Source organism: Pristis pectinata, chromosome 24 (genome assembly GCF_009764475.1).
Source record: "Pristis pectinata isolate sPriPec2 chromosome 24, sPriPec2.1.pri, whole genome shotgun sequence".
Lineage (NCBI taxonomy): Eukaryota > Metazoa > Chordata > Chondrichthyes > Rhinopristiformes > Pristidae > Pristis > Pristis pectinata.
In genome coordinates this window covers 15,769,566-15,797,320 of record NC_067428.1, presented here as the reverse complement: position 1 = coordinate 15,797,320, position 27,755 = coordinate 15,769,566, and the positions used below count along the sequence as shown (strand labels likewise).

The window sequence follows — 27,755 nt, the reverse complement described above, 5'->3', positions numbered from 1 at the left end:
GATGATGGATGCTTGTTGAAGAACTTCAGGAAGAGCTAAAACAGTGGAAGTAGCCAAGCTTCTATTTGACCAGCATTTCATGCTCTGACCCTTTGATCTGATATACCCCACTCTTCCTCAGCCATTGCAGTAGAAAGCTTGAACACCAGTTCACCTGTCCTCTGATAGTTTGAGGAGAAAATTCAGATTAACCTTAAATGAACAGCCTTCTCCTCATCACTGAGCATGTCACCTCGTTCCCACCATGACCTCAGTTGAGCGTTGGAATCAGTGACCTTTCAGATTTCAGCCTGTTCCTTGCTGACACCCCCCAGCACCAATTACAAGGTGTCCAAGCTACAATTGCCTTTTACCAAATCCTGCTACCCCTATTGGATCTGTCCTCACCAATCCTTGTTCATTTCCTGCAGAAATAATGACTTGCATTTCTACAGCACGAACAACCTCTGAGGTGCTTCACATGAACATTTCCAGAATTTGTCACTGAGCCACATGATGACCAAATTCTAAGGGTTTTAAGGAGCAAAAAAGAAGAGAAGCAGGGAGGATTTGGGGGGGAACTGCAGAGGTTGGGGCTCAGACAGCTGAAGCCTATGCTTGCCAATGGCCGAGCAATTAAATGTGGGGATGAACAAGAGGCCTTTATTAAGGGAGCTCAGAGAGCAGGAGGAGATTACCCAGATTGGGAGAGGCAAGACCTTGGAGAGATCTGGAAATGAGGTTGAACATTTTTTTACTACAGGATGTGGCTGTGATGGCTAAATAGAATTTAGTGTGAGTTGGGGGAGATTTAGGGTGCTGAGTGGAGCCAGCTCTTCCCAATTTTAGATCTCAAACTACTGGTGAAAGTGAGTTGGTAGCCCATGGGGAAACAGAATCAGGAATATGGACTTTCTGAGTTACATCATCACAGGAAATCAAACTGACTTCCCCTGTCTACAGATCCCCAATAACCACCTGACTTGCTGCTTTTCTCTGCTTCAAGATACACGATAGATTCACTTTCCCTCAACAAGTTGCCTTTTATGTTAATTGCATTGATCCTGACAGAGATTTCAGGGGCATGGATAGACTTTAAGGCATGCCTAGCAGAGCTGCTGCCTCAGAACTCCAGTGATCCGGGTTCAATCCTGACAAATAAGATAAGATTTCTTTATTAATCACGCGTACATTGAAACACACAGTGAAATGCATCTTTTGCATAGTGTTCTGGGGGCAGTCCGCAAGTGTCGCCACACTTCCGGCGCCAATGTAGCATGCCCGCAACTTCCTAACCCGTACGTCTTTGGAATGTGGGAGGAAACCGGAGCATCCGGAGGAAACCCATGCAGACACACTGCGAGAATGTACAAACCCCTTACAGACAGTGGCTGGAATTGAACCCAGGTTGCTGACGCTGTAATAACGTTACATTAACCGCTACCTGTCTGTGTGGAGTTCCTCCAGGTATTCTGGTTTCCTCCCACACCCCAAAGGTATGTGGTTGTTTGGTTAATTGGCCTTTGTAAATTGCTCCTGGTATGTAGGGAAGTGATAAAGTCGGAGGAGTTGATGGGATTGTGGGGAGTATAGGTCCGAGGGGAAATTAGTAGAGAATAGGATTTCTCTGTGAGCCAGCATGGAGTCAGTGAAATGGACTCCTTCTATTTCATACTGAAATATGGAAATAATGGAAGAAAAATAGGGGTTACTTCCTTGGAGGGAAAAAGACGAACAGAATGGCTGAATGGCCACTTCCAGTGCTCTATTGGTGACTGAGGAACTTTGAGCTAGTGGTGTTGCAGCAGCTCACAAACCAGGACTAGCTTCTGGATGAAAAATCTCGAAGCCTTGACTAACAATCCAGAGATTCCACCTCGGCAGCTGTGGATTTCAATTTGATTGATAACCTGGAAAAAGAAAACAAACTTGTCACGAGTAATGATCACAAAATAATTGGATTGTTGAGAAAAGCCATCTGGTTCATTCCTTCAGGGGAGGAAATGTGGTGGGCTCATTAATGCCCTTTGAAATGGCGTAGAAAGCTACTCACTTCAAGGGCATTTAATGGGTAATAAATGCCTCAGCAGTGACACTCAGATTCACAGAAAATGAATAATAAATGAACTGTGGCAATGAGAGGCCCTGTTTATTGAAGGCCACTCAAATCTCAATGTTCACATTGGGATACTGCGCTCTGCAACCAAGTTCCCAATGATTACGGGAGAAACCATAGTTATCAAAGAGCCGCCTTCCAATCTGTACCTGACCCATCAAGTCACCCTAATCCAACCACTCCCAAACCTTGCCCCAACTACCCCTTTCTGGATTTACAGATTCTGGTAACAGACCCCAGCCTTTCTTAACTTCCTTGGTGGAATAGATAACTATGGAAAATGAAACGTGTCTGGGTTAACAGATGCTTCGTATGGTCTGTAGATGGCAGAATTAGCCCTCATTCACTCTGCCATTGTTGTGGAAAACTGAAGTTATTTTGTCAGACCAATTTGTTTCATTAGAGCAGTTAATCTGAATGAATAAGGCCACTGTGAACCTCAAACACCGAGAGACTCGTGCTCACTTCCTGCTCTGAGTTTATTAAAGGGAGTATAAAGGGAGTAGAAGGCTGAGGACGCAGCCGTATGGGGCACCAGTGTTAAGAATAATTGTGCTGGAGGTGTTGCTGCCTATCCTCACTGATTGCGGTCTGTTGGTCAGAAAGTCAAGGATCCAGTTGCAGGGGGAGTTGTTGAGTCCCGGGTCTCGGAGTTTGGTGATGAGTTTGCTTGGAATTGTAGTACTGAAGGTGGAGCTGTATCAATAAACAATAGTCTAACGTAGGTGTCTTTACTGTCCAGATTTACTCCTTTAAACTCCAGCATTAATCTAGTGAATCTGACCTGCACTCTATCCACAGCCAGCAATAACGTCAACAATTTGTAAAGCATCTTTAATATAGTAAAACACCAGGTATTCATGATGTTATGCAAAACAAAAATTGAAACACAAGAAGGTATTAAGAGAGATGACCAATACTTTGGTCATTGAGGCATTTCTGTTCATATTTTAAAGGAGGAGAATTCTAGAACTCAGGGCTCAGGCAGCCGAAGATGTGACTACCTGTGGTGGAGCAATTAAAATAGTGAATGGGCAAGAGACTAGTGCTGGGAAGGCTGCTAAGGTCTGAGTGTGTCATAGGGCTGGATAAGGGAGGGGAGAAGGTTTGGAGGGATTTTGAAAGGGAAATAGACTCATTGCCAGACCAGGAGCCAGTGTAGGTCAGCACGAAGAGTGTATCTATTCTGAGGTGATTCCTGAACTGACTCCAGATGGGAGCCTGACCAAGACAGAAAAAACTGAAGGATCACTTCCCCATACGTAGACCACTGAAAGTTAACATCCAGGTGCAGCAAGTCATTAGGAAAGCAAACGCAATGTTGGTCTTTATTACAAGAGGGATGGCATAGAAAAGTAGCAAAATCTTGTTGCAACTGTACAAGACTTTGAGACTGAACCAAAATGCAACATGCACTTTTGGGATCCTTTTTTAAGGAGGGATATACTTGCATTTGGGACAGTCCAGAGAAATTTCACTGGGTTGATTGCCGGATGTAAGGGTTGCTTTTTGAGGAAGGGTTGAACAGCTGGACCTCTACTCACTGAGATTTCCCAGAATGAACGGTGAGGTGATTTTATTGAAACATATAAGATTCTGACAGGTAGATGCTGAGAGGATGTTTTCACCCCCTTGGGGAAAGTCTAGAACTGGGGGACATAGTTTCAGAATAAGGGGGTGTCCATTTAAGACAAAGTTGAGGAGGAATTTCTTCTCTGAGGCTTGTAAGTCTTTGAAGCTTTCTAATACCAGAACTGTGTCATTGAATAATTTCAGCATTGAGATGGACAGAAGTCTGAGCTGTAGGGAACCCAAATTAGTGGGAAACAAGCAAATGGGGTTGAGGCCAAGATCAGATTGGTAATGACATTACTGAATGGTAGAACAGGTTTGAGGGCCATTTGGCTGCCCTGCTCCTGATCTGAAGATGATAATCTGCCCAAAAATCAAATCAGTTTTATGTTAAATATGCCTTTGATTTAGATTTGCACTGTTCAAATTTGCTTTAGGCGATTGATTGGCAGATTAAGGAGGCTTTGTTGTCATGACCTTTAAATGAGACTCTTTTAGCAGAATTTGTTGAAAACTAAATTCAAACAGTGCCTGTTGGTAAGCTAATAATTTTTGGTTTAAGTCTGGATCTAGATTGCATTGACTTAAATTCAATGATGCTTTTGTCTTGTGCCAGCTGGATTTACAGACATTCAGTTTTTTTTAATACTTGTATCCTTTACGTCAAGGTTAGAATAAGGGACTGAACGTTCTTCCACCCTAGCAAGCAGTATCAGCATTGGGTACAGAGGAAAACTCCATCCACAGTGTCCCATCAAACACTCAGGCAGGAGTTAAGCTCTCTGTACATTGTTGCATTCGTGAGAAGGTGATAGGTGGCTTTCTCAGCTGTGGGAGAACAGTTGTGAGTCTCTTGTCAGAGACAATTCCCTTACTGGTGTGAGGTTTTATCTTTCACCTTTTCTATTGCCAGTTACTAATCATCAGATTTACTTTAATTGTCCCATAGAACGTGGGCATTGCTGGGCATTTGTTGTTGAACACTAACAGCCTCTGAGAAATGGAGTGTGAACCTTCCTGAACCACTGGGTTTGGGTGGTGAAAGTTGTTCTACAGTGCTGCTATGGAGAAAACTCCAGAATTTAAATCCAGCAACAATGAAGGAATTGAGATACATTTCCAAGTCAAGATGACGTGTAGCTCGAAGAGTTAGCCATGTGCTGCAGCTCTTCTTGGATTTGGGATGCACATTTGGAATACTCTGGATGAGTAGCTGTAGTACATTTTGAAGATGTTGCACACTATAGCCCCAGTGTGTCAGAGTGGAGAGAAGGAATGTGTAGGGTGGTGAATGGTGTACCAGTCAAGTGGGTTGCTTGATCCTGTATGGTTCACAGACTCTTGAATGTTGTTGGCCCGCACTCATCCAGGCAAATGAAAGATATTCCATCATTACTGCTGACTTGTGCTTTGCAAATGGTGGAAAGTGTATCAAGATGTGAATTGTTCAGCACCAGATATCTGGCCTCTGACCTGCCCTTGTTTTTTTATAATATGGGTAATTCAGTTAAATTCCTGGTCAATTGAGAATGTTACCTACCCCTCTTTTCACCTTTCTCGGTTTTGCTGAGTTCCAGAAATAGAGGTTATATGATCTGCCTAAGAGTGGAGATGAGGTAGAGAGTTAAGATTATATCCAGATGGATCCTATTTCATCTTAAAGATGAGCAGAGGAGTTGAGCAGGATGCCTTGGGCCTGCATTTATCCCTCAATCAATGTTGGTAGGTCTAATGATCAGGTTACTTGTTTCATTATTGTTTGTATTGTGTACCTGGGCTGAGATTCCTGCATCAGAACAGTAATTATATTTCAAAAAGTTCCTGATTTTCTGTAAAACACTTTGGGACTTCCTGAGGTTATGAAAGGCACTATACAAAAGCTAATTACCTCTCCTTTTAGTTACTAGAATTGCATTTGAACCCCAACTCTGCCCTTGTTCCTATTTCAATGACTTTCTTGTGCTTTCTCCCTCTCTGTGCTGTCTGCCTGGATGTAATGCTGCTCCTCTGCTAAGTGCGGTCCCAATCAAGTCTTGTATCCCTCTCTGTTGGTTGACTGCAACCCAAATTACAAGCTTTGCCACTCAGTGAGATTTGCTGCTGCTTCAGGCAGTTCATCTGCAGAGGCCTCAATCTCGCTGCCAACTGCTGATGAAAACAGCTGCTAAAATCTCACAAGTCTGACCTCTGCAGGGGCCCACAACCGAATCTTCTCAGGCTAATTGCATCGAGCAATCTTGCCATTTTCGCCTTACTGCTGTCACTACATTAAACATCACCTGGTAACCAAGTGCTGCAGAGTTAATCTGCTCTGCAGTCAGTTTGAGGATTAATTCCTCCCACAGTTTGCTGAGCGTTTGGATTCATGTTGTTCTTCTCTCCCCTCCCCCCCCCCCCCCATCAGTAGCACTCAATTAAAAGACATTTAATCCTTTAAATACAACCCACTGTGCTTGTCTGTCTGGTGATCTCTTCCTGAGCCACCTCAGTTCAGTGTTTCGATCCGAGTTTAGATATTTCGCTGAGGTTGTGTTTGTGCAGTGCCATTTCACCCACCTGTCTCCAAAGAAGCCGCCCAGAATCCGGGGAGTTCCAGATGGGTTTCTTTTTATCTGTTCATGGGATGTAGAGATTGCTGGCAATGTCAGCATTTATGCCCATTCCCTACTTGAAGGGGGAAATAAATGTCGCATGGTTTGGAATCATCCATAGGCTGGACCAGGTAAGAACAGCAGAACTCCTCCTCTGAAGGACATCAGTAAACAAGATTTTTTTTGTGATAACTTAGGAGTATTGAGGTACAGGGGGATCTTGAGGTGCAAGTCCATAAAAGTGGCAACACAAATAGGTAGAGTTGTAAAGAAGGCTTATGGCATACTTGCCCTCATCAGTTGCGGTGTTGAGTATAAAAGTTGGGAAGTCATATTGCAGCTATATAAAACTTTTTGGTAAGGCCATACTTGGAGTATTGTGTGCAGTTTTGGTCACCACATTATGGGGAGAGAGTGCAGAAGATGTTTACGAGGATGTTGTCTGGATTAGAGAGTATTACCTATAAGGAGAGATTGAATAAACTTGGATTGTTTCCTCTTTAGTGTTGGAGGCTGACGAGTGACCTGATAGAAGTATATAAAATAATGAGAAGCATAGATAGGGTAGTCAGAATCTTTTTCCCAGGATGGAAATGTCAAATACTAGAGGGCATAGCTTTAAGGTGAAAGCATAAAGGAGATTTGCAAGGATTTTTTTTACACACGGAGGGTGTTAGGTGCCTGGAACGCACTGCTGAGGGTAGTGATGGAAGGACATACAATAGCAATGTTTAAGAGGCATTTAGACAGACACATGAACAGGCAGGGAATGGAGATATAGACCATGTGCAGGCAGATGTACGGGTTAAATTGGCATCATGGTCAGCAGACATCATAGACTGAAGGGCCTATTCCTATGCCGTACTGTTCTGTGTTATACTGTATGTTCTAAGATGGATTTTGTCCAACTCCCCATTTTACCTCTCTTTTGCTTTTCCAGATATCCCAAGCTTCTGTTTCTTTTACCTGTTTTCAACGTCTTTCATCTAATTCCTTCAACGTTCCTCTCTAATTCCTGAATGGGCTTCTGATATTTGTACCCTTGAGACCAAACTCTGTTCAGGGGTTTGTAACTAGGACACGATCCCTTGGAGTCTCACATAGGAAAGCTTTGTTCTATTTTTGTCCTTTCATCAATCAAAACCTCATGTTTCCCACATTAGCAGTCACTAGGAGGAGACCATTCAGTCCATTGAGTCTGTACCTTCATTCAGTCACATCATGTGCATGTCATTAACTGACCGTTACTCCCTGATCCTGTGAAACCCTTTCCCAACAAAGATCCAATCATATCCATCTCCCATTGACCCCCAATGCCAATGACTCATTTTGGGGAGGAATTCCAGATATGCATCAAACTGTTTGGGAAATTTATTGGAATGAGTAATGCCAGTGTGGTAACAGGACACACAAACCAACAGTAAGATACATGTTCTTCACTGTCTCTGTTGAGTTTGATCTCAACATTCTAGGGGGAATCCATTCAGTAATCCCTTGATACTTGACCAAAGTTAGCTTTGATCTTCAAAGCTCCCTTTGCACTAAGCTGAGATTCGAAGAAGGACAGACAGTGGCAAAACCTTGATTGAACAGAAAGATGTCCCCTCCAGCAGTACCACACACCCTTGGTACTGGCATTGGGAATTTCATTCTGGATGTGTGTGTGCTGGGAATAGGGTCTTGAATTTAGTTTGACACAGCTGAGAATCCTTACAGCCAATGCGGCTGCCTGTGTGGGCACTGCGTGAAGGGAAGACTGGGAGTCAAGTGCACCACAGGAAGGGATTGCTTCTAGATCAGTAGTTCCCAACCTGATGTGAATGACCCACTTGGTTGGGGGAATGTTACCTGGTTGCAGGATTGTCTGAGAAGCTTTAATAATATTGAGGCAATTTAGTTGGTTCACATGAAAGTGATCAAAAAATATACTCAGAATGATAGCTGCCTTAGCTCTGCATTTGATCATGGTCACTGGGAATTTCCAGGTTAGTCTTGGTTCCTTAAAAGGAGTGGCTCATGTTGTCACCAGGCATTAATGGTTGTTGGTGGTGGTGGTGGTGGTGGTGTGGGGAAGGGGAGGGAGGGGGAAGTGTTGCTAGTTGCTATTTTACAAGTTTTGCTTTCAATCAAAAATACCAGGAATCATTGTTTCAGGTCATTGACATAGAAACACAGAAACAGTTCATTCATCCCTCAAGCCTATTGGGCCACGTGGTACGGAATCTGCAACTCAACCCATATAATACAAAAAAAAACAGGAAACCGGCAGTGACACACACAACAAGTGCTGGAGAAAACCAGCAGGTCAGGCAGCATCTATGGAGAGAAATAAACAGTCGACATTTTGGGTCGAGACCCTTCATCATGTGGGTGAGGCAGGGCCTGGAGAAAGAAACTTTTCGGGTCAATGGACTTCCATCAGAACTGAAAGAAAGTTAGAAATTTTACAGATTTGGGTAATGTGGGAGGGGTTGCTGACAGGAGAGATGACAGTATTAAAGATATGATAATGTAATCCAAGAAACAATGGATTGCTTGAGAGGACATGTTATTGGCAACAGCAAAATCATTACAAGAAGCCACTGTCTGAGATAATGTGAGTGGCAGTTATAATGGTTTGTCTATTTCTCTCCTTTCATTCATCAGATTTTCCTTCTTGCTTTCTCTTTCTCACTCCTTTCTCTGTCTCACGCACTCCCGCACCCCCCTCTCTGTCCCTCTCTGTCTCCTTTTTGATTGTCCTGGAAGGGTTGAGAGAGGAGGAGGTAAGAGGCATGAAGAGAGAGAAAGAGAACAACTCAAGGAGAGAGGAAGGACTGGAGAAAGGGAAATGAATGAAGGAGAAAGTGTAGATTGAGCATGGTCATTTAGCTGGAAGCCATGACCATGACATTGCTTCTCCATTGTACCTCCCACCATGGCCAGATCCTTTCTTCCTGCTCTGTCTCTCTGAACATTACCTGACTATCCCCTCTGCCCTCTGGTGTTCTCTGCCTGGACTTGCAGTATCTACATCTGAACATTGACCTCCTTGTTCTCCTTGATTGTAGCCTAGGACTGTAATTTCCAATTGGATGATCATTGGCTTCATCTCAGACATCGTTTCCCGCTACCCTGCCCCCACTGTTCTGACATTGATCACCTAATATGCCCATACTTGCTGTAACCAGCTTTCAACGTTTGTCAATCATCATTATTATAACCAAAGAATAGGTTAGCAAATAAAGTTGCACAGATTGGATCAACTAAATGAATGGCATCACAGGTTCAAGAAACTAAATGGTCTCTTATTCAGTGAGATGATTCCATTTCAACATTTGTCATGGCAGGAAAGTGTTGAGTCCCAATAATCTGAAATGCAGAGCGGACGTAGTTTGATAGACCACATGGACAGGATTGAGGGGCTGAATGGCCACATTATCTGACATTTCCAGGGAGACTGATGTTTGGAGCAGGAGGACTGAAGCTTAAACATCACCACCACCACCACTCCTGGCCAGCCTGCTGAAAACAACCTTCCAGGGCCGCTCACTGCACCCTATTCACTGCTACACTCCAAAATACGTCCCTGCACCTTCCCCACTACATGAATCACCAATTTGTCTGTTAGCATGGTCCACCTGCCCACTTGAAATTGCTTGAAGTTTGGTTGCTTTGAATTCTCAGTGTCTATCCCCTTGAGGCTGGATAAGACCTGCAGCCCCTATAAGCTGTGGAGGCCATTCAGCCACAGGCAGTCGCTTCCAGAATGCTGCGGTTTGCATGTGTTGGTTTGACTAGCCAGTGCGTTAATGAGTTTCCTCAGCCGCCTGTCATGCCTAGCACTGTTGAAAGTGTTTATGCTCCATATCATGACACATGGCCATTGATTTGTCTGTTAATTAGCTTTTTCACTCATTCTGTGCCGCCCACTCAATGGTGCCCTATAACCTCAACCAGCAGGATAGCGTCACTGCAACACATTATTGCAACGAGAAGTTTAACCCTTTCAATACTCACCGGTAATTTGTTTTATTTTTACCTGAGCTGATTCAGCAGAGTTCAGCACTAACTGCCGAAACGTGGGCTCGGTTTGCAGTGACAGAAGCTCAGAGATTGTGGTAAAAATATCAATAGATGGTTTTCCTGCACAGGATGAGCTTAGAGAAGGGAGATGGGAGAGGAGCTGGAAAAAGGTGCAAATGCACAGTAGGGCAGGAGAAACCTGGTTGGGGAAATGGACTGATGGGCAGGAGAATGACGAGAAGACTTGTGAACGTAGATGCGTGTCCCTGAAAGATGGAAGTGGGCCAGTTTATACAGGGTAATATGGAAGTGGCAGAGGAACTAAACAGCTACGGTGTGTTTGTTCTCATGAAAAAAGACGCAAGTGACCTGTCTGAGACACCAGAGAATCAAGCATCTGGCGAGAATGATGAACTAGAGGAAATAAGTATGAGTTAAAAAAGGACACTAGAGATGATACTGAAAGCTGTTAAATCCGAAGAACTCGATGATCTACATCCCAGAGTTTTGAAAGAGGTGGTTACAGATTGTTTCTGTAAATTGAAGGGAAGTAAATATTATCCCACTATTTAAGAAAGGAAGGAAAAACAGAACTACCAACCTGTAGCCTAATGTTAATGGGAAGGAAAATGCTGGACTTTATAATGAAGGACATAATAACAGCATATCTGGAAAAGAATAATAGGATTGACCAGAGTCAGCATGGGTATATAAAAGGAAAATCATTTTTGACTAAATTACCCGTGGATGTGGTGCATTTTGGATTCTTGGAAGAGTTTCAATAGGTCCCATGTGGGATGTTCGTCAACAAAGTTCGAGTTATGGGGTAAAATACTAACATGGATTGAGAATTCGTTGTCAGACAGAAAGCACGGAATGGGAATAAATGGATCTTTGCCAGGTCATCAGGGTACTGGGGCCCCAGGCTACTCACAACCTACATCAATGATTTGGCTAAAGAGACCAAATGTCGCATTTCCAAGCTTGGATAGGAACTAGGTGGGATCGTGAGTGAGAAGGAGGATGCTTCAATGGGACGTGGACGTGCTGAGTGATGTGACAGATGAAACATAATGCGGAACAATATCAAGATTGGTGCAGAACTTGGGAAAGCCTGGTGTTTCTCAAATAGTGAAGAATTAGGTAATGTGGATATGCTTAGGGACCTGGGTGTCCTCTGAGATGTCATTAAATGTCAGCATGTAGGTGCAGCAAGTGATTAGGAAGTTAAGCAGTATGTTGGCCTTTGTTTTGAGAGGATCTGAGTACAGCAGTAAAGATGTCCCACTGCAATATACAAGGTTTTGGTGAGACTACAAGTGGAGTATTGTGTACAGTTTTGGTCTCTTTGTCTGAAAAGAATATACTTGCCCTGGGTGAGTGCAGTGAGGACTCACTGGACTGGTTCCACAGGTGACAGGTTTGATTGAGGAGAGATATGGACAAGGTCTATATTCTATGTTGTTTAGCAGAATGAGGGAAGATCTCGTTGAAACTTACAACATTGTTGAAGGGCCTGACGGGCTAGATGCAAAAAGAATGTTTCCCTTGGCTGCAGAGTTTAGAACCGGGGACACAGTCTCAAAATAAGGTCACAAGATCATAAGGGAGTAGAAGTAGGCCATTCCACCCATCGAGTCTGCTCCAAAGAAAAGGAAGAAAGACAAAGTAATGAGAAATTTGGGGGGGGGGGTGGGGGTGGGGAGGGACAAAAAAACCTATTCTAACCCCAATTTCCGGCCTTATCCCCATATCCCTTGTAACCCCGACTAACTAGGTATCTATCTTTCTCTTCCTTAAACGCCTCCAATGATCTGGCCTCCACTGCTGTACATGGCAAGGAATTCCACAAATTCACCACCCTCCGGCTAAAGAAATTTCTCCTCATCTCTGTTTTTAAACCTGTACATTCTAATTCTAAGATTGTGCCATCTGGTCCTGGACTCACCCACCAAGGGGAACAGCTTGGCCACGTCTACTCTGTCCAGTCCTTTCAACATTTTAAATGTTTCTATGAGGTCCCTCTCATTCTTCTGTACTCCAGTGAGTACAGTCCAAGAGCCGACAAACGCCCATCATACGTAAGCCCTTTCATTCCGGGAATAATCCTCGTAAATTTCCTCTGAACCCTCTCCAACATCAGCACATCCTTCCTAAGATATGGGGCCCAAAACTGTGCACAGTATTCCAAATGAGGCCTCACTAGTGCCCCGTAGAGCCTCATCAACACTTCCTTACTTTTATACACTATACCTCTCGAAATAAATGCCAACATAGCATTCGCTTTCTTTACCACCGATCCGACCTGGTGGTTAACCTTTAAGGTGTCCTGCACGAGTACCCCCAAGTCCCTTTGTACTTCTGTACTTTGAATTTCCTCTCCTTCTAGATAATAATCTGCCGGTTTATTTCAGTTTCCAAAATGTACAACTGCACATTTCTCAACATTGAATCTCATCTGCCATTTCCTTGCCCATTCTCCTAAACTATCTAGGTCTCTCTGCAACCTTCCTGTCTCCTCAATATTCTCTACTCCTCCACCTATCTTGGTGTCATCCGCAAACTTAGCCACAAAACCATTTACTCCATCATCCAAATCGTTAATGTACAAGGTAAAAAGAAGCGGCCCCAACACCGACCCCTGCGGAACACCACTAGTAACCGGTAGCCAACCAGAACCAGATCCTTTTATTCCCACCCTTTGCTTCCTGCCAACCAGCTAATGCTCCACCCATTCTGTTATCCTACCTGTAATTCCATGACCTCTCATCTTATTAATCAGTCTCTTATGTGGCACCTTGTCGAAGGCCTTTTGAAAGTCTAAATACACGACATCTACTGCCTCTCCCTTATCCACTCTACCTGTGATTTCTTCAAAAAACTCCAATAGGTTGTCAGACAGGATCTTCCCTTCATGAAACCATGTTGGCTAGGACCTATCTTGCCTTACACCTCTAGGTATTCCATAACCTCATCCTTAAGGATTGATTCCAATAACTTTCCCACCACCGACATCAGACTAATAGGTCTGTAATTTTCTTTATGCTGCCTCCCACCTTTCTTATACAGCAGAACTACATTTGCGACCCTCCAGTCCTCCGGAACCATGCCGCAGTCTATCGATTCCTGGAAAATGATCACCAATGCCTCCGCTGTCCCTAAAGCCACCTCCTTCAGAACCCGGGGATGCATGTCATCTGGTCCGGGAGACTTATCAGACTTTAGCCCATTTAGGTGCAGGACATTTAAGATGGAAATGAGGAGAGGTTGGACATTTTTCAAGGGTGGTGAATCATTGGAATTCTCCACCTCCGAGGGCTATAGAGTCTCAGATGCTGAGCTCTTAAAAAGCAGAGATTACCAGATTTCTGGATATTAAGGAATAAAGGTATTTCACCCTCCTCCTCAGGCCCCACAGACAGTAAACAAACACTATTGTTTCATCACCGAAGGTGAGTGATAGCCAGTGGAGTGGCTGGAGTACTGAGCCACTACCCTCCACTCCACAGTATAACCCCATCACTCTCCATCTTCCATCCAGACATTCACCTGCACCTCCCTTAATATCATCTACTGCATTCGGTGCTCCAAGTGTGGCCTCCTCTACATTGGTGAGACCAAATGCAGACTAGGTGACGGTTTCGCAGAACACCTGCGCTCTGTCCGTAGCCACGATCTGCATTTTCCCGTTGCCAGTCACTTCATTTCCCCTCCCACACTATCACTGATATGTCAGTCCTTGGTCTCCTCCACTGCCAGGAGAATTCCAAGTGCAAACTGGAGGAACAGCACCTCATTTTCCATCTTGGAACCTTGCAGCCTAATGGCACGAATATGGAATTCTCCCACTTTAGGTAATCCCCATCCCCCTTCCCCACAACCCCCCCTTTCTTTTTCCCTTTACTAGCCTTTTTCTCTTTCTTACCTTTGCCCTATTCCCTTGCTCTCCCCTCCTTCCCCACACCGGCCTATCACTATCTCTTGCCTACATCTACCTATCACCACCTTATGCCCAGCCCGCCTCCCCTCTTTTGTCCACCTATCACTGCTCTGCTTTTCCCTCCTATATATTGGGCTTCCCCTTTTCCTATCTTCAGTCCTGAAGAAGGGTCCTGACCCGAAACGTTGACCGCCTGCTTTTCTCCACGGATTCTGCCTGGCCTGCTGAGTTCCTCCGGCATCGTCGTGTTTTTCACTCTCCATCCTCTTCCCCACAGTACAACCCCATCACTCTCCATCACCTCCCAGCCATATCTGCCCAACTGAATTTAAGGGAATGAAGATAAGGGACCTATCATGGGAACAATCAGAGTGAGAGAGATTGTTGTTTTTAATGGGAACCAGAGCAACTAAACTGGAGGTGAGTGTTTGTCAAGTAGAATGGGCATGGTGATTGAAGAGTGAATGTTGAGCAGATGAGAACTTAAAAAGTTACGCATCAAATGAGCTGAAAGAGATTTATCTACTATAAGACAAGGAAGGGTGATTAGGGAGGTGGAAGAGGAGAATGGAGTGGGACATAATAAAGCTCAGCTACCCAACCCAAACCTACAGGACCTGAGCATAAGGGCTGGCTTCTGATATAGTCAGACATGAAAAATGTTAGTCCTCAGGCTTTTGGGCCAAGCCAGGCTGGGTGAGGTATGGCCATGCCAAGCCTGCCCAGTACATGCTGAATAACATCAACCACATTCCAGCAAGAGTTTGTTCTTGTCTACAGCGCTGTAGGTGTGCTCCGTAGCCAGGTTGGGATTTTCCATACAATGTCCACAGGCACGTCACAAAGAATTGAATACAAAAAATATAATAGAGTCATAGAATTGAACAGCACAGAAATGGGTCCTTTGGCCCACCACATCCATGCTTGCCTTTTTGCCTATCTAACTACTCCCATTTGCCAGCATTATTAACATGTACTTCTATGCCTTGTCTATTTAAGTTTCTTAAACATAGTAATTGTATATAACTCCACCACCTCCTCTGGCAGTGTATTCCAGATATCAACAAGTCTCTGCATAAAAAAAACCTACCCCTCAGATCCCTTTTAAAACTCATTCCTCTCACCTTAAACCTTTGCCCTCTTGCTTTTGATAGCCCTACCACTGGGAGAAAGATTCTGACTATCTACCCTATCTATGCCTCTTATTCTATAGACCTGTCAGGTCAACCCCTCAGTCTCCTTCGTTCCAGGGAAAACCCAGCCTATCCATTCTCTCCCCATAACTAAATTCCTCCAATCCAAGCAACATCCTGGTGAATCTCCTCTGCACTCTCTCCAGCCCAACCACATCCTTCCTATAGTGTGGCTACCCGAAACGAACACAATACTCCAAGTACGGCCTAACCAGTGTTTTGTAATTTTTCAACATAACATCTCAACTTTTATATTCTGTGTCCCAATTTATAGTCCTTCACTATGTATGGCAAGCATATCATATGACTACTTCACAACCCTGTCGACCTATGTTGCCACTTTCAGGGAACGATGGACTCTCTCCAAGGTCTCTCTGTTCATGAACATTCCTTATTGCACAACCATTTACTGCATATGTCCTAGCCCCATTTGACTTCCCAAAATGATTTACCTCCCACTTGTCCAGATTAAATTCTGTCTGCCACTTCTCCACCAAACTTTCCAATTGATTTATGTCCTATGTCCTTGGGCTTCTGTGGGTTTGGCCTGGCCTTGGTTGAGTTGGGTTCAGGTTGGGTTTTAATTTTACATCTGAGCAGATCATTTGGACATGAGGTTCTTTTCCAAGATATCCTTGTGTGTCATTGGTTTGTGAGATGCTTGGGTGGAGAGGGTGGTCTGTAGGCATAGACTGGAGGGTTCATGTGGAGGGAGAGATCTCAGGAGGCTGATGAACTCAAAGAGAGTGGTGAGAGTGAGAAGATGCTGAGGACCAGAGGTGGTGAGGGTCTGCCAGCAGTAAATGCAAACAGATGGGTAGGTGGGGTAGAAAATGAGGAAATGAGACGATGAATTCCAAGTTGGACTGAGGATATTAAATCACCCTTGGAACTTGAGTCTGGACTCGCATCTAGTTACGGATTAACAGGCTGCCTTCCCAAAAGGGTATCAGTTCTTAACCCCTGGTACCATCTATCAGTTTTCAGTCTAATGCCCTGTATTTCAACTATGACCTCAGCTGTTAGCCCAGTCCTAGAATCACTAACCTACTCTTATCAACATGATGAAAGTCTCCTGTATTCCCAGTGTTTGAGTGCATGGAATACAATGTTGTTTTCACAGATCCCATTCTGCAAAACATCTTTCAGATGTAATGTCTGGCCAGGGAGTATCATTATTTCAGAGATATTTCTTGGCACCAGTTCCATTTTCCACCCAACTTCTTGGAATCTGTTTCGTTTCCTTTTCTGACATCACTCAGAGTTTTTGGGTATAGTTCATCTGTGACCAAGGAATTTATTGCTTTTTACTTGCAATAATGTTCTGTGCACTCTGACCTTCAGTTCTTCAGAAAACTTTTCCATTGCTGGTGTGGAGCTTATTTACACTGGGCAGAGAGGATATCCATACTGGGAAACTTGGTGTCTGATGTGTTGCCTGTGTGACCCACTGCTCTGTCACCAGCCTGCAATCAACCTCAACAATAGCAACTTGCATTCAAAAGTGCCATTATTTTGTGGAATGATTAAAGACAGGAGCAGCATAAAACCCAGAGACATTGTTTAAAGAGTGATTAAATGATGTAGCCAAAGTCAAAGAGAGAAGTTTTAAAGAGCATCTTAAAGGAAGGATGGGAAGGTGATGGAACTCCAAAGCTTAGGGCACTGGTAGCTGAAGATAGAAGACTCCATTGGTGGATCACTTAAAAGTTGGGTTGCATGAAGGGTAGAATTGGAGCAAAGCTATCTCAGGAAGTTGTGGGCTGGAGGAGAGTACAGAGGCAGGGAAGGGAACAAGGTCATGAAGAGATTTGAAACAAGGATGAGAATGAGGCATTGTAGGAGCAGGATCCAGTGTAGCTCAGTGAGCACACTGGGTGCTGGGTGTACCTGGCTTGGTCAGAGTTAGGGTAGAGTCAGTAGTGTGTTGGATAAGCACTCAAGATGGGAGGTTGGCCAATGGTGTATTAGAATCATCAGATTTGAGTTAACAAACGCATGGATAATGAGCATCATATCTGCAGGAGCATTGGCAGGAACGTCATATCTGAAAGCGCCAGATCTTGTTGCCCTTTTTAATTGTTAAACAGTGACTGATACAGATTCATTGCTGTGTGCTTAAGTGACGTAGCGCTCTTACTAACTCTGAATTTAAATAGATTTGATTAGGCGCTCAGAGCATAGGAAGAGGTCACGTTCCTCTTTTAACAAATTGCTGAGAGATGTGATTCACCTCTAATGTTGCAGAAGCAATCTATGTTCCTGCTCGCAGGGTCTCTTGGGAATTAATTGAGTTTTAAACTGAGTAAAATGGAAAAGATCAAAAGGTGAGGTTTATCAAAGACATTGATTTGCAAAGCAGCTTCCTCCTCTCCCGATGTTCTTCCTTCATTACTGAGCTAGATAGTGAATATGATCTGATCAGTTCAACCAGAGAAGGCATCACACCAAGATTCTCATCTGTCACCCTCAAGGGATTATGTTCAGGAATTGGAGACCTGACTGGGTCTCCCTCTCCATTCAATCAACATTTCTTTAGAAATAAACCCAAGATGTTCCAGCCATTAATCACACTGTTGTTTGTGGGATCTTGCTGTGTGCAAATTGGCTGCCACAGTGCCTATTGTACAAAAAATTGGCTTCAAATAAATACTTCTATTGTGAAATGGTTTCTGCTCCTTGTTCCCCTACCACCCCTTCTTTGATCAAGGAATAGAGAGGCAAGTTGTGTCTTCCCTCCTCTTGTTTGGGACAGATCAGCAAAGTCTGTGTTCACCCTGCAGCATTAGGCTTTGGCACCTGCAGTGCTCTCCAGCACACAGAAATCACGGGGCCACATTAGTTCCTGGATTAAAAGCCTGAGTTCTGAACCATTGATCCAGAAACATTGAGTTTGAATCCCATCAGAGCAGTCAGGGAATTTAAATTCAAGTAATCAGCTTTAATTCCAGATTTGTTTAACTGCAATTGCCAAGAAACTACCAGATTTTTGTCAAAATCCATCTGGTGCACTGGCATCTTTTGTGAAAAAGATCTGCCATCATTACCCAGTCTGGCCTGGATGCGAATACAGATCCCCAATCTGGCTGACTCTCAGCTGTCTCCTTAGTTCAAGGGCAATTCGGGAAAGACAAAAAATGACAGCATTGCCAGTGAAGTCCTCATCCCATGAAAGAATAAAGCCTCCCGATCGCAGCAGGGGTCTGATTCACTCTGAGGCTGGATCGCTTGCCTGCGTTGAGTTAGGTGTTGTTAATGATTAAACCACTTTAAGTGTGTCTTCTATTACTAATTGCTCACTGCAGTTTGACCCTGATGTTTCTGCTCATTCCAGTAAAATGCAAATTTGGTAAAAGGCATTGAAATCCAGGCCATGACACTATAACATACCAACCAAATAGTAACACCAGAAAAGTTGGAGTTCTGGTGGGAGTGCTGGAGAGGGAAGAGCACAGTATACAGTGGGAAGGAGGGGATGGGGAGTGATGGGTTGTGCTGCGTGAAGGGGGCTGATGGCTCAGTGCTCCAGCCTCTCACCTTCAGTGATGAAACTATGGTGTTTTCTGGAGCCTGAGGAGGAGGGTGTAATGTGGGAAGCCCATTGAATAGATCTGCTGTAAACTGAGTTTTGCCTTCTTTACCTGGCTTAAATATTTCCTCCCCCCCTCTCTCTCCCCCCCCTCTCTCTCCCCCCCCTCTCTCTCCCCCCCTCTCTCCCTCCCCCCCCCCTCTCCCTCCCCCCCCTCTCCCTCCCCCCCCTCTCCCTCCCCCCCTCTCCCTCCCCCCCCTCTCCCTCCCCCCCCTCTCCCTCCCCCCTCTCCCCCCACCTCTCCCCCCCCATCATTCCCTTTCCTTTCTCATTCCTTTCCTCTTTCTCACACCCTCTCTTGCTCTCTACCTCTAGTGCACTTTCTCTGTCACTTCCCCACCTATGCTCTGTCTCTTGATCTTGCTCTAACTGCTTATCAGTCTCTCCCTATCTCTAATATTTCTTTCTGTAAGTATTGTCACTGTCTAGGTAGTTCTCTCATTGATGAACGTTGACTCTCCTTGCCACTGTTCACGTGACACAGGTATATAACACATGTGTACACACACACACTAATTGCATAATGTTTGTCACAAAGTTAGATCTGAGGGAAGTAAAGATCACAGCTTTGTCCAGCTGATATTTGCAATCTATCTTTTTAAATTATTCTTGTTTTCCAAGTGAACGGTTTCATTGATTGTTTGAACCCTTTAATCTGCTTGCTGTTTCGAATTATTGCCTTGACCACAGTCGATTCAATTATGTACACATTTCCTAATGTATGGGCTGTTCCGTTACCATGTGATCAATGACTTTTGAATCTCCATCTGGAGAATAGAGCTATGATTTATTATGGCTCCTGGAGACTTAATGATCTGGTTTTCACTCCTCAACTTTCAGCAAGACCAAGTAGCAGCAGTAACACACAGCAGCGTAGCACCGTGTGATAAGTTCAATGCCACTCACCTCTAGCATGGATTTTCCATTCCCTTCCACTACACACCTGTAAAGATTGTGCTTTGCCACTGGTGATCAGCCCTGCTTCCTCTTCCTGGTGACCTCAGTGGATAGAATATCCATGCCTACAAGTCAGTAGGTCATATGTTCAAGCCCACCACAGAGCATTGAGTACTGATGCTGCAGGTGCAGTTCTGAGGGAATACTATGTTGTTAGAAGTCCAGTGTATTGGACAAGATGTTAAATGAAAGCCCAATCCAGTTGTCTGACTATTTGACAGTTATGGGCCCATTCTTGGAATTAATGGTACTTCGGCTTTGTTTCTGTGTATTTGATGTGAATATCACTCTGCTTATTTGCAGTCAATAAGTTTCCAAAAAGTTTATTTGCATCCAGCATCTTCCCTCCTGTTACAAATAATTGTCCTGTTTTTCTCACCCCGTTTTTCCATTTCTGTCATTCCTTTCCCAGAAACACAGGGACTCCCCCGATCAGCTGACACCATGCCAGCCCTCCACTTTTGGCCTAGTTAAGAGACGCTCATCTGGAACTCTGCAGCTCCCTCCACTGTCGTGGCGACAGTCCAGACTGTCTGACAGCTTTTGGACACTGAAGGAAGACTCAGGGATGAGGATAAGTGTCCTTGTGCAAGGAGAAACGTCACCACCGCCAACACATGGCAGCGGCACAAGGTAGGAGGGGCTGGGGATCTGACCATCCTGGGACCTATTGCCCATGAAATGTTGGCTGTGTGTTGGTTGAACTGTTGCAGTTGCTTCTGCCTTTGCTGTAAGCGCGTGTGCCCGTAGGTCAAACCTTCTCATGATATTAGCTTCTCTTATGAAGTTACAGGCTCAACTGTCTGTAATATCAGAGGTAACTTGCTTTCTCTATTTCAAAATAATCCCATGGGTTCTTTCATGCCCACCAGAGAGGGCAGACAGAGCCTGGATTTAACATCTCATCACCTCTTGAGGGTGTGGCACTCCTTCAAACTGCCTTGGGAGTGTCATCCTAGATTATAGGGTCACCTGATCCAGAGTGCATCTCACTGAACCACAGTCACAAGATAATGGGCAATGGGACAGATTACAGCAGAGACAGTGTCAATTGTTTGCTAACTCTTAAGTGGGATAAGGATTTAAAAAAAAGAATGTTTCAATGAATAAATTTTGATGGTTCAATGTCCTTTGAGTGGGTGGGGTTTGTGATGGAATATGTTGAACCTGGTGTGTGGAGGAAAGGAGTTGAGTTGATTGCATCATGGCATTCTGTGTTGTACTGAGTATATGGAGGTATGGGTTGAGTCATTGGTTTGTGTTGTGATGGGCTCCGTTATACCAGACCTATGGAGGACATAGGCCTGATTGATTTATAACTCCTGTTTTCTTCTTTTTAGTTTGTAGTCCACTCTGAAAGACTATGTCCTTGGAGGTGGTTTCAGGGTAGGGTGGACTCCCCTGGTAGTTCATGGTGTGCGGGATGAATGGAAGTGATTGTTGGGGGTCCATCCAACAGTCAGACCTCAGTCTGAACAGATGAGAGGTGTGGTTATTAAGCTTCCAGATATCTTTCAACTTTACGGTTTGAAATGAAAATGTTTAGCTTTTCACCTTCAATTTGTGGTAATTTCTAGAAATCTGAATGGACATCCATTTCTTATAATCATGTTGCTAGTTATTCAGGTTTTCAAAGAACTTTGAGCATAAGAGGCCAAAACCCAAGCTGTTACTGTCCCACACTCTCACATTGTCACCACACTCGATTGCACTTCAGACCACCTCTTGCCACCTTCTTCTCATTCTCCTGCCCAATGGGACACCCTAATCCTCTGTCTCAACCTCACCACCACCTTTCTTGCTCCTCCCCAGTCTCATTCCAACTACTCTCCATGTTCTTCTGACCTCTTGCATGTTTTGGATTTCCTTTCTTCTACCACTGATGGACATGCCTCAGACCCCTAGCTCTGAAATTCCCTTTTTAAATTCCCAGCAGTCTCACCACAGTTAAATCTCCACCTTTGACCAAGTTCTTGGTCACTGGTCTGAATATCTCTTTGCAGTCTTTGGAGTAAAAGTTTGATTACTGTGAAGCAGTTTGGGAGATTTCATAACTTCAAAGATGCTCTGCAGGTGGATGTTGTTGTGTTATTGTAGTGCATTATAATGGAACATTTACGCCTTACCCTCATGAAAGTCAGCCTCTGAGGAAGGGGTTTGGGAGGGAAAAGAAGAGCGGGAATGTTGCTTGCAATTACTGCACCATGCAGAAAGTTCATGTGTCAGATGTACAGGAAATGGCTCCAGAAACTTGAGCTCAAGTTCAGGGTTTCTGAAATGGAGGAGTAGCTACAGTTATTGAGGAGCTGAGTTTCACCCTTCCCTTGCTCCATCTGCCCACCATTCCTCATCCCTCCTCGGTCCACCTATCACCTGCCTCACCCCTCCCTCTTTCCTTTTTATACTGGCTACTTTCCCTCTCCACTCTCAGTCCTGATGCAAGCTCTCGACCCGGAGGGTTGACAATTCCTTTCCATCCACAGATGCTGCTCAAATCGCTGAGTTCCTCCAGCAGCTTGTTTTTGCCGAGGCTAAAAGTTTCCTGGGTCTTGTGTTCTAGGAGATAACCACCTCACAACTGCAGAGAGTTCAGGACAGTAACTGTGTAACCATCCAGAAGAAGAGAAGAGGCAGGAAGTGTAGGATTCTTCAGGGTGTGGGACACTCTGAAACTGGTGCACAGCAATGGAGACTGCTGGCAGTGACAATACTTTGAAGCAATGCAGCTGTGACCATGGTACTAATGGTGAACATGTACCTAATCCATAAAGAGGGCAGGTTCTGAGGTCCTATGGTCACACTTTCAGGGGCTAAGGAGGACATTAAAAGTAATTCCTTGAAGGTACTGATCTCTGGCCACAGGCCACCAACAATAGAAGTAGGAAGATTAGGAAGATGTGGTTTACGGTATGGTGCAGGAGAGAGGACTTTGGATTCTTGGAGCATTAGGACTGGTTCTGGAGCAGGAAGTACCAATTCAAAAGGGATAGGTTGCACTACAAAAAGATGGGGGCAATATTCTTGCATGGAGGTTCACTAGTATGGTTGGGAGAGTTTAAACTAAATGGTCAGGGGAATAGGCACAAGCATTTTGAAGTAGTGAAGAGGAATGAGGTGAACAAAGGAGTGAGAGCAATAGAGAAAAGTCGTCCCATATTACATAGCAACCACCGGAACACAAAGACAAGTTTGGAATACTTCCCATGAATGCAGGCAGCCATTGACTGCTCTCATGTGCCCATAAGGGCTTCCCTTAACAACCTGGACCCTTTTATGGATGAAAAAGTTTTCCAATCCACCAATGAATTTCTACATGGTGAATGCCTTGTTTCTGGGAAGCATGGATGACTCCTTCATCTTAAGGAAGTCTGCACTGCCAGACATTTTCCACTGCCTGGATCCTGGGGAATAATGATCTGTCTTCATTTCCTGAATCCCATTTCAGTGCACCCTCCACCCACATGAGAGCTATGTGAATACCACAATCACAGTGCAAAGTGCCATAGGTTTCCTGATGATGAGATTTCAATGCCTGTATTATTCCGAAGTACATGATAAGCAAATGTTCATACTTCATCATTGTGTGCTGCATACTGTGCACCTGAATCAATCAAAGACAGCTGCAGCAGCCAGAGCAAGAAGAACAAGGAGGCTGCAGAGCCTGGAGAACAGAAGGCAGGAGGAGATGCCTTTGCTCAGCATCTATAACTCGTCTCCCAGCCAAGTGGAGGGGGTAGATATTATCTTCATGGATATAAGGGACTTCCTAATAGAGACAGTTTTCATTAGGAGCATGAAAAATCCTAGACCCCACCACAAAGCAAGAGAGCCTCTTAATGTCAACATAGTAAGGTGAGCCCAACTGATGCACAAAATTGTTTCACATCTGTCTGTGCATGTAGACTAGCACTGAATATGAATGATTCCCTAACCCTATGCTGTCAATGTCTCAAATTAAATAATAATTTCCTGATGAGTGGCACTTGCTGTGATAACTGTGACCTCTGGACAAATACATTTTCCTTGGACCTGCTCCACTCTGCAGGTCTGAATATTGGTCACAATTCTGAAGCCTTTGAACTGCTGCTGAATATCATTGGTGGTCAGTAAGATTAGTAGCCACAGCAGCTGAGAGTAATGAACACAACAAGGTAGGGAAATACGTTGAAAAACTGATATTTCTGCAGGGAAAGAGAAATTGCATACAAGACTCGTCTCTCTCCTGCAAGAGCTAAGGCATGTTCCTCTTCACACTGCTCTTCATGAGCAGAGGGCTGACTCTGAGGAGAAGCATGAAGGCAGCAGGGACCTGACACCTGTGACTTGGGTTCTGTCAGCCAGCTCAGCTGGAGATTGAGACAGTGGTGGAGCAGTCTGAGTGCCAGGGCTGGATGCAGTGACGGTTTGGCACATCAGAGATGGGTGAAGCCCAATTCCTAGGGCAGTGAGTGGCATTCAATGTCTCTTCTGTATAGTGGAGACTGATCCTGAATTCTTTTAATTCTCCACCTCACTTCCAATCCACTGATGCTCCATTATATTTTGAGGAATGCTACCTTATCTTCTGACTTTACACTTTACAACTTCCCAGACTCAGCACTGAGTTTAACAATTTCACATGCTTCTGCATTCCAGTTACACCTCTTCTTGACTTAATTATTCATTTCTCAGGGTGACAAGGCTGCAATTTATTGCCTATCTCCGAATGCCCAGAGAAGATGATAGTGCGTAACCTTCTTGAACCACTGCAGTCCTTCTGGTGAAGCTGCTCCAGAATGCTTTTGGGATGGGAATTCCAGAAATTAGACCCAGTGACTATGAAGGAATGGCAATATATTGCCAAGTCAGTCAGTGTCTGAATTGGAATGGAGCTCTATAGTGGGTGACGTTGTCATGTGCCTGTAGTCTTTATCCTTCTTGGTTGCAAAGATTGTGGGGTGGTGGGAACTGAGTCAAGTAACTGGAGTGCATTTTGTTGGCGGTGCACATTGCATCTACTATGCACCATTGGTGGAAGGAGTGAAGTTCAAGGTCGTGGATGGAGTGACAATCAAACGGACTGCTTTATCCTGGATGAAATGTCAACCTTCTTGAGTTCTTTTTTTATTTCCCTTGACCTCCATCTTTTGCCTTGCATGATGATCCCATTCGTCATTTAGCCTCTCCTGCCTTATCTTTTGGTCTTTTTTAAATGCATTCATGGTGTAAAAATGGTGGACGGTGCTAACAAGGCCAGCACTTGTTACCCATCCATGATTCCCTTGATCTCTGTACATTTGGAGCCATAAATAGACCCAAATCAGGTAAGGGCAGCAACTTCCCTTCCTTGAAGAGTGTTAGAGAAACAAATTATGTTTTAAAAATAAGTTCATAGTCATCCTTACTGAAAATAAATGAACTGGATTGAATTAACTGAATTTAATCTATCCTGCTACCATAGTGAGATCTGAACTTGTGTCTCTGGGCCATGGTTCACTTTCCCTGCCTCTATACTTGTTTAAAACCAATAACACTGCTAGGCTGTGTTCTGGTGAAGGCACTCGGCCTAAGGAGTTAACTCTGTTTTTCTCTCCATAACTGCTGCCTGACCTGCTGAGTATTTATTTTATCTAATATTATTATTCCTGAAAGTAAGCAATTGGAGGGCACCTATCTGCTGAATTTGCAGAAGGTGACAGCAGGTGTTTCAACATTAATAAATATTGAAGTTCTCTACTAATCAAGTTCAAACACAAGGGAAATTTGAAGGTTATCTGATTTTATTTAATTAGTTTTTTTGTGTTTTGTTAAAAGTCACAGGTTTGCTGACTGACAAAGTTACTATTCATACAGTTATGTTCTTATGTGACTTATTATATTCTGTTGCCTCATTTACCTTAGGTTGATTTTAATGGTATGTAAACAATACAGCCCAATAAAGGTTTATTGAGGGCAAAGGTATCTGAACAACAGAGGATGTAACAGTGTGGCTGTACCGTGGAGAGGAAGGTATCTGTTATGGGGAGGGGAAGAGATAAGAGCTGACGGTGGCTTGAATAAAGAGAGAGAGAAAAATGGGAAGGGGACATAGTGGTGATAAAATTGGAACCAGCACAAGGGGAGGTGCAAATGCAGGGCCCTTTCAAATCCTGCTCTCCGCTTTGTCAACACTGGTGTTAATCTGAAATGGGTTTAAAGTAAACCTACCAGAAAAAAAACACACACACAGAAAAACGAGTGAGTGATAGGGAAATATATCCTTGAAAAGACGGAAAAAGCAAATATCTTAAATCATGTTTGGGTAGAAAATTATATCACATTAACCGGACAAAACAGATCACTTTCATTAAGTACGGAATTAAGTTGGATAAAAGCCTTTGCTTAGAAATCATACCACACAGATGCAACATCCATTTCCTTTATTAGACCACATTGAAGAGAATGAAATAATGTTATTAACTAATTGCCTGAGATAGCAGGATGGAGTGATTGCTGCCACAGGCTCCACTCAAACCCATGAAGCAGATCAAAAGTAGGAACTTAACCCAAGTTATTCCATTGTCATTGAATAGACAAAAATAGCCTAGAACAGAAAGAGGAATTTGGTTGAGGAGAGGAAGACATGAAGGCAAAGGAGGTGTGCTTCAGGGAGATGGGGGCCCTGGGAAGAGTATTTCAAAGGGAGAAGGTTTCTAGGGGACAGGGATCAGAGAGCGAGAAGCAGTGAGTGATAGGATTTTGTGATGGAGTGAAAGACAATGGGATGAGGACTAGAATAGGAAGAGTGGATGATCCAGGAGTGGTTCTTGGATGGTGAGTGCGCAGAGCTAGGGTGTGGCAACTCTACAGCAAGTCTGTCTTGTGGATGTGAATGTTGATGGACCTGTAGATGTTGAAGTTCAGGAAGAACATGGATGTGAACAGCACACAGTGCAGTTTCCAGTGAGTTTACAGGATTTGAGCTATCAAAAGCTGCTTAGTTTCCTTGTGCTCGCCTATGTTATCACAACAGATTGTTGGTGCTGCTGGTGGAACTGTATAGAAACAGGAGGTCATTCTCCCCTCAACCATTTAGATCATGGCTAATTACAATAATACCATCTACCTGCCTTGGTTCATTTCACATAAACCCCATGCCCACAAAATTTTATCTGTTTTGATTTTGAAATTTTCATTTGACCCTCTTCCCAGGTAAAAAAAATCTCAATGCATCACTGTCCTTAATCCACACAGTAAACAGAAAGCTCAGTAAGACTGAAATAATCAGATAAACTCTGTGTGGGCTTATCTGACTGACCAGTTTAGTGCTTTTAAATAATGATAGAAAGTAGCAACATGTATTGAATTCAAAGTTAATTAAAAAATTGCAATAACTGAAACTTGTCTGCTTGGCATGAGTGTGCATAATGCAGAATCATTGCCTTTAATCAAATATTGCAGCATTGTCAGTATGTATACCAGAGTCTGCAGAAGGGCCATAATTACCTTGCACAGCAATGATTTTATGATTCTGCGAAAAATTGCTTGTTTAAATAAGTACAGATCCTGACACAAATATCAATAATTTCCCCACACGCAGATTATTCCAGTAACAATTACTGCACTTGAACTTATCTGAGTCATTTATAACAACAACTTGAATTTGTATGAGGCCTTTATCAATGTAAAATGTCCCCTGATGCTTGAAAGCAGTGACTTATAAACAACATTTGACAACAAATGGGATATTAGGATAAACTAAGCGTTAAGGAGCATCTCAAAGGCAGAGAGGTTTAGGTAGGGAATTCGGAGCTTAGCATGGCTAACAATGATGAAATGATTTACACAAAAGAAA

General features: G+C 43.8%; 1 protein-coding gene across 2 annotated transcripts in view; it reads left to right on the top strand.

The window, feature by feature from the left end:
* LOC127582419 (cAMP-specific 3',5'-cyclic phosphodiesterase 4C-like) overlaps positions 1-27,755 on the top strand; it is a 199,690-nt gene that overhangs the window by 19,974 nt on the left and 151,961 nt on the right. For both annotated transcript variants that reach the window (XM_052037639.1, XM_052037638.1), the window contains exon 3: positions 20,355-20,575. In XM_052037639.1, coding sequence (XP_051893599.1) covers positions 20,355-20,575 — 221 coding nt within the window. The remainder of the gene's footprint in view (positions 1-20,354; positions 20,576-27,755) is intronic.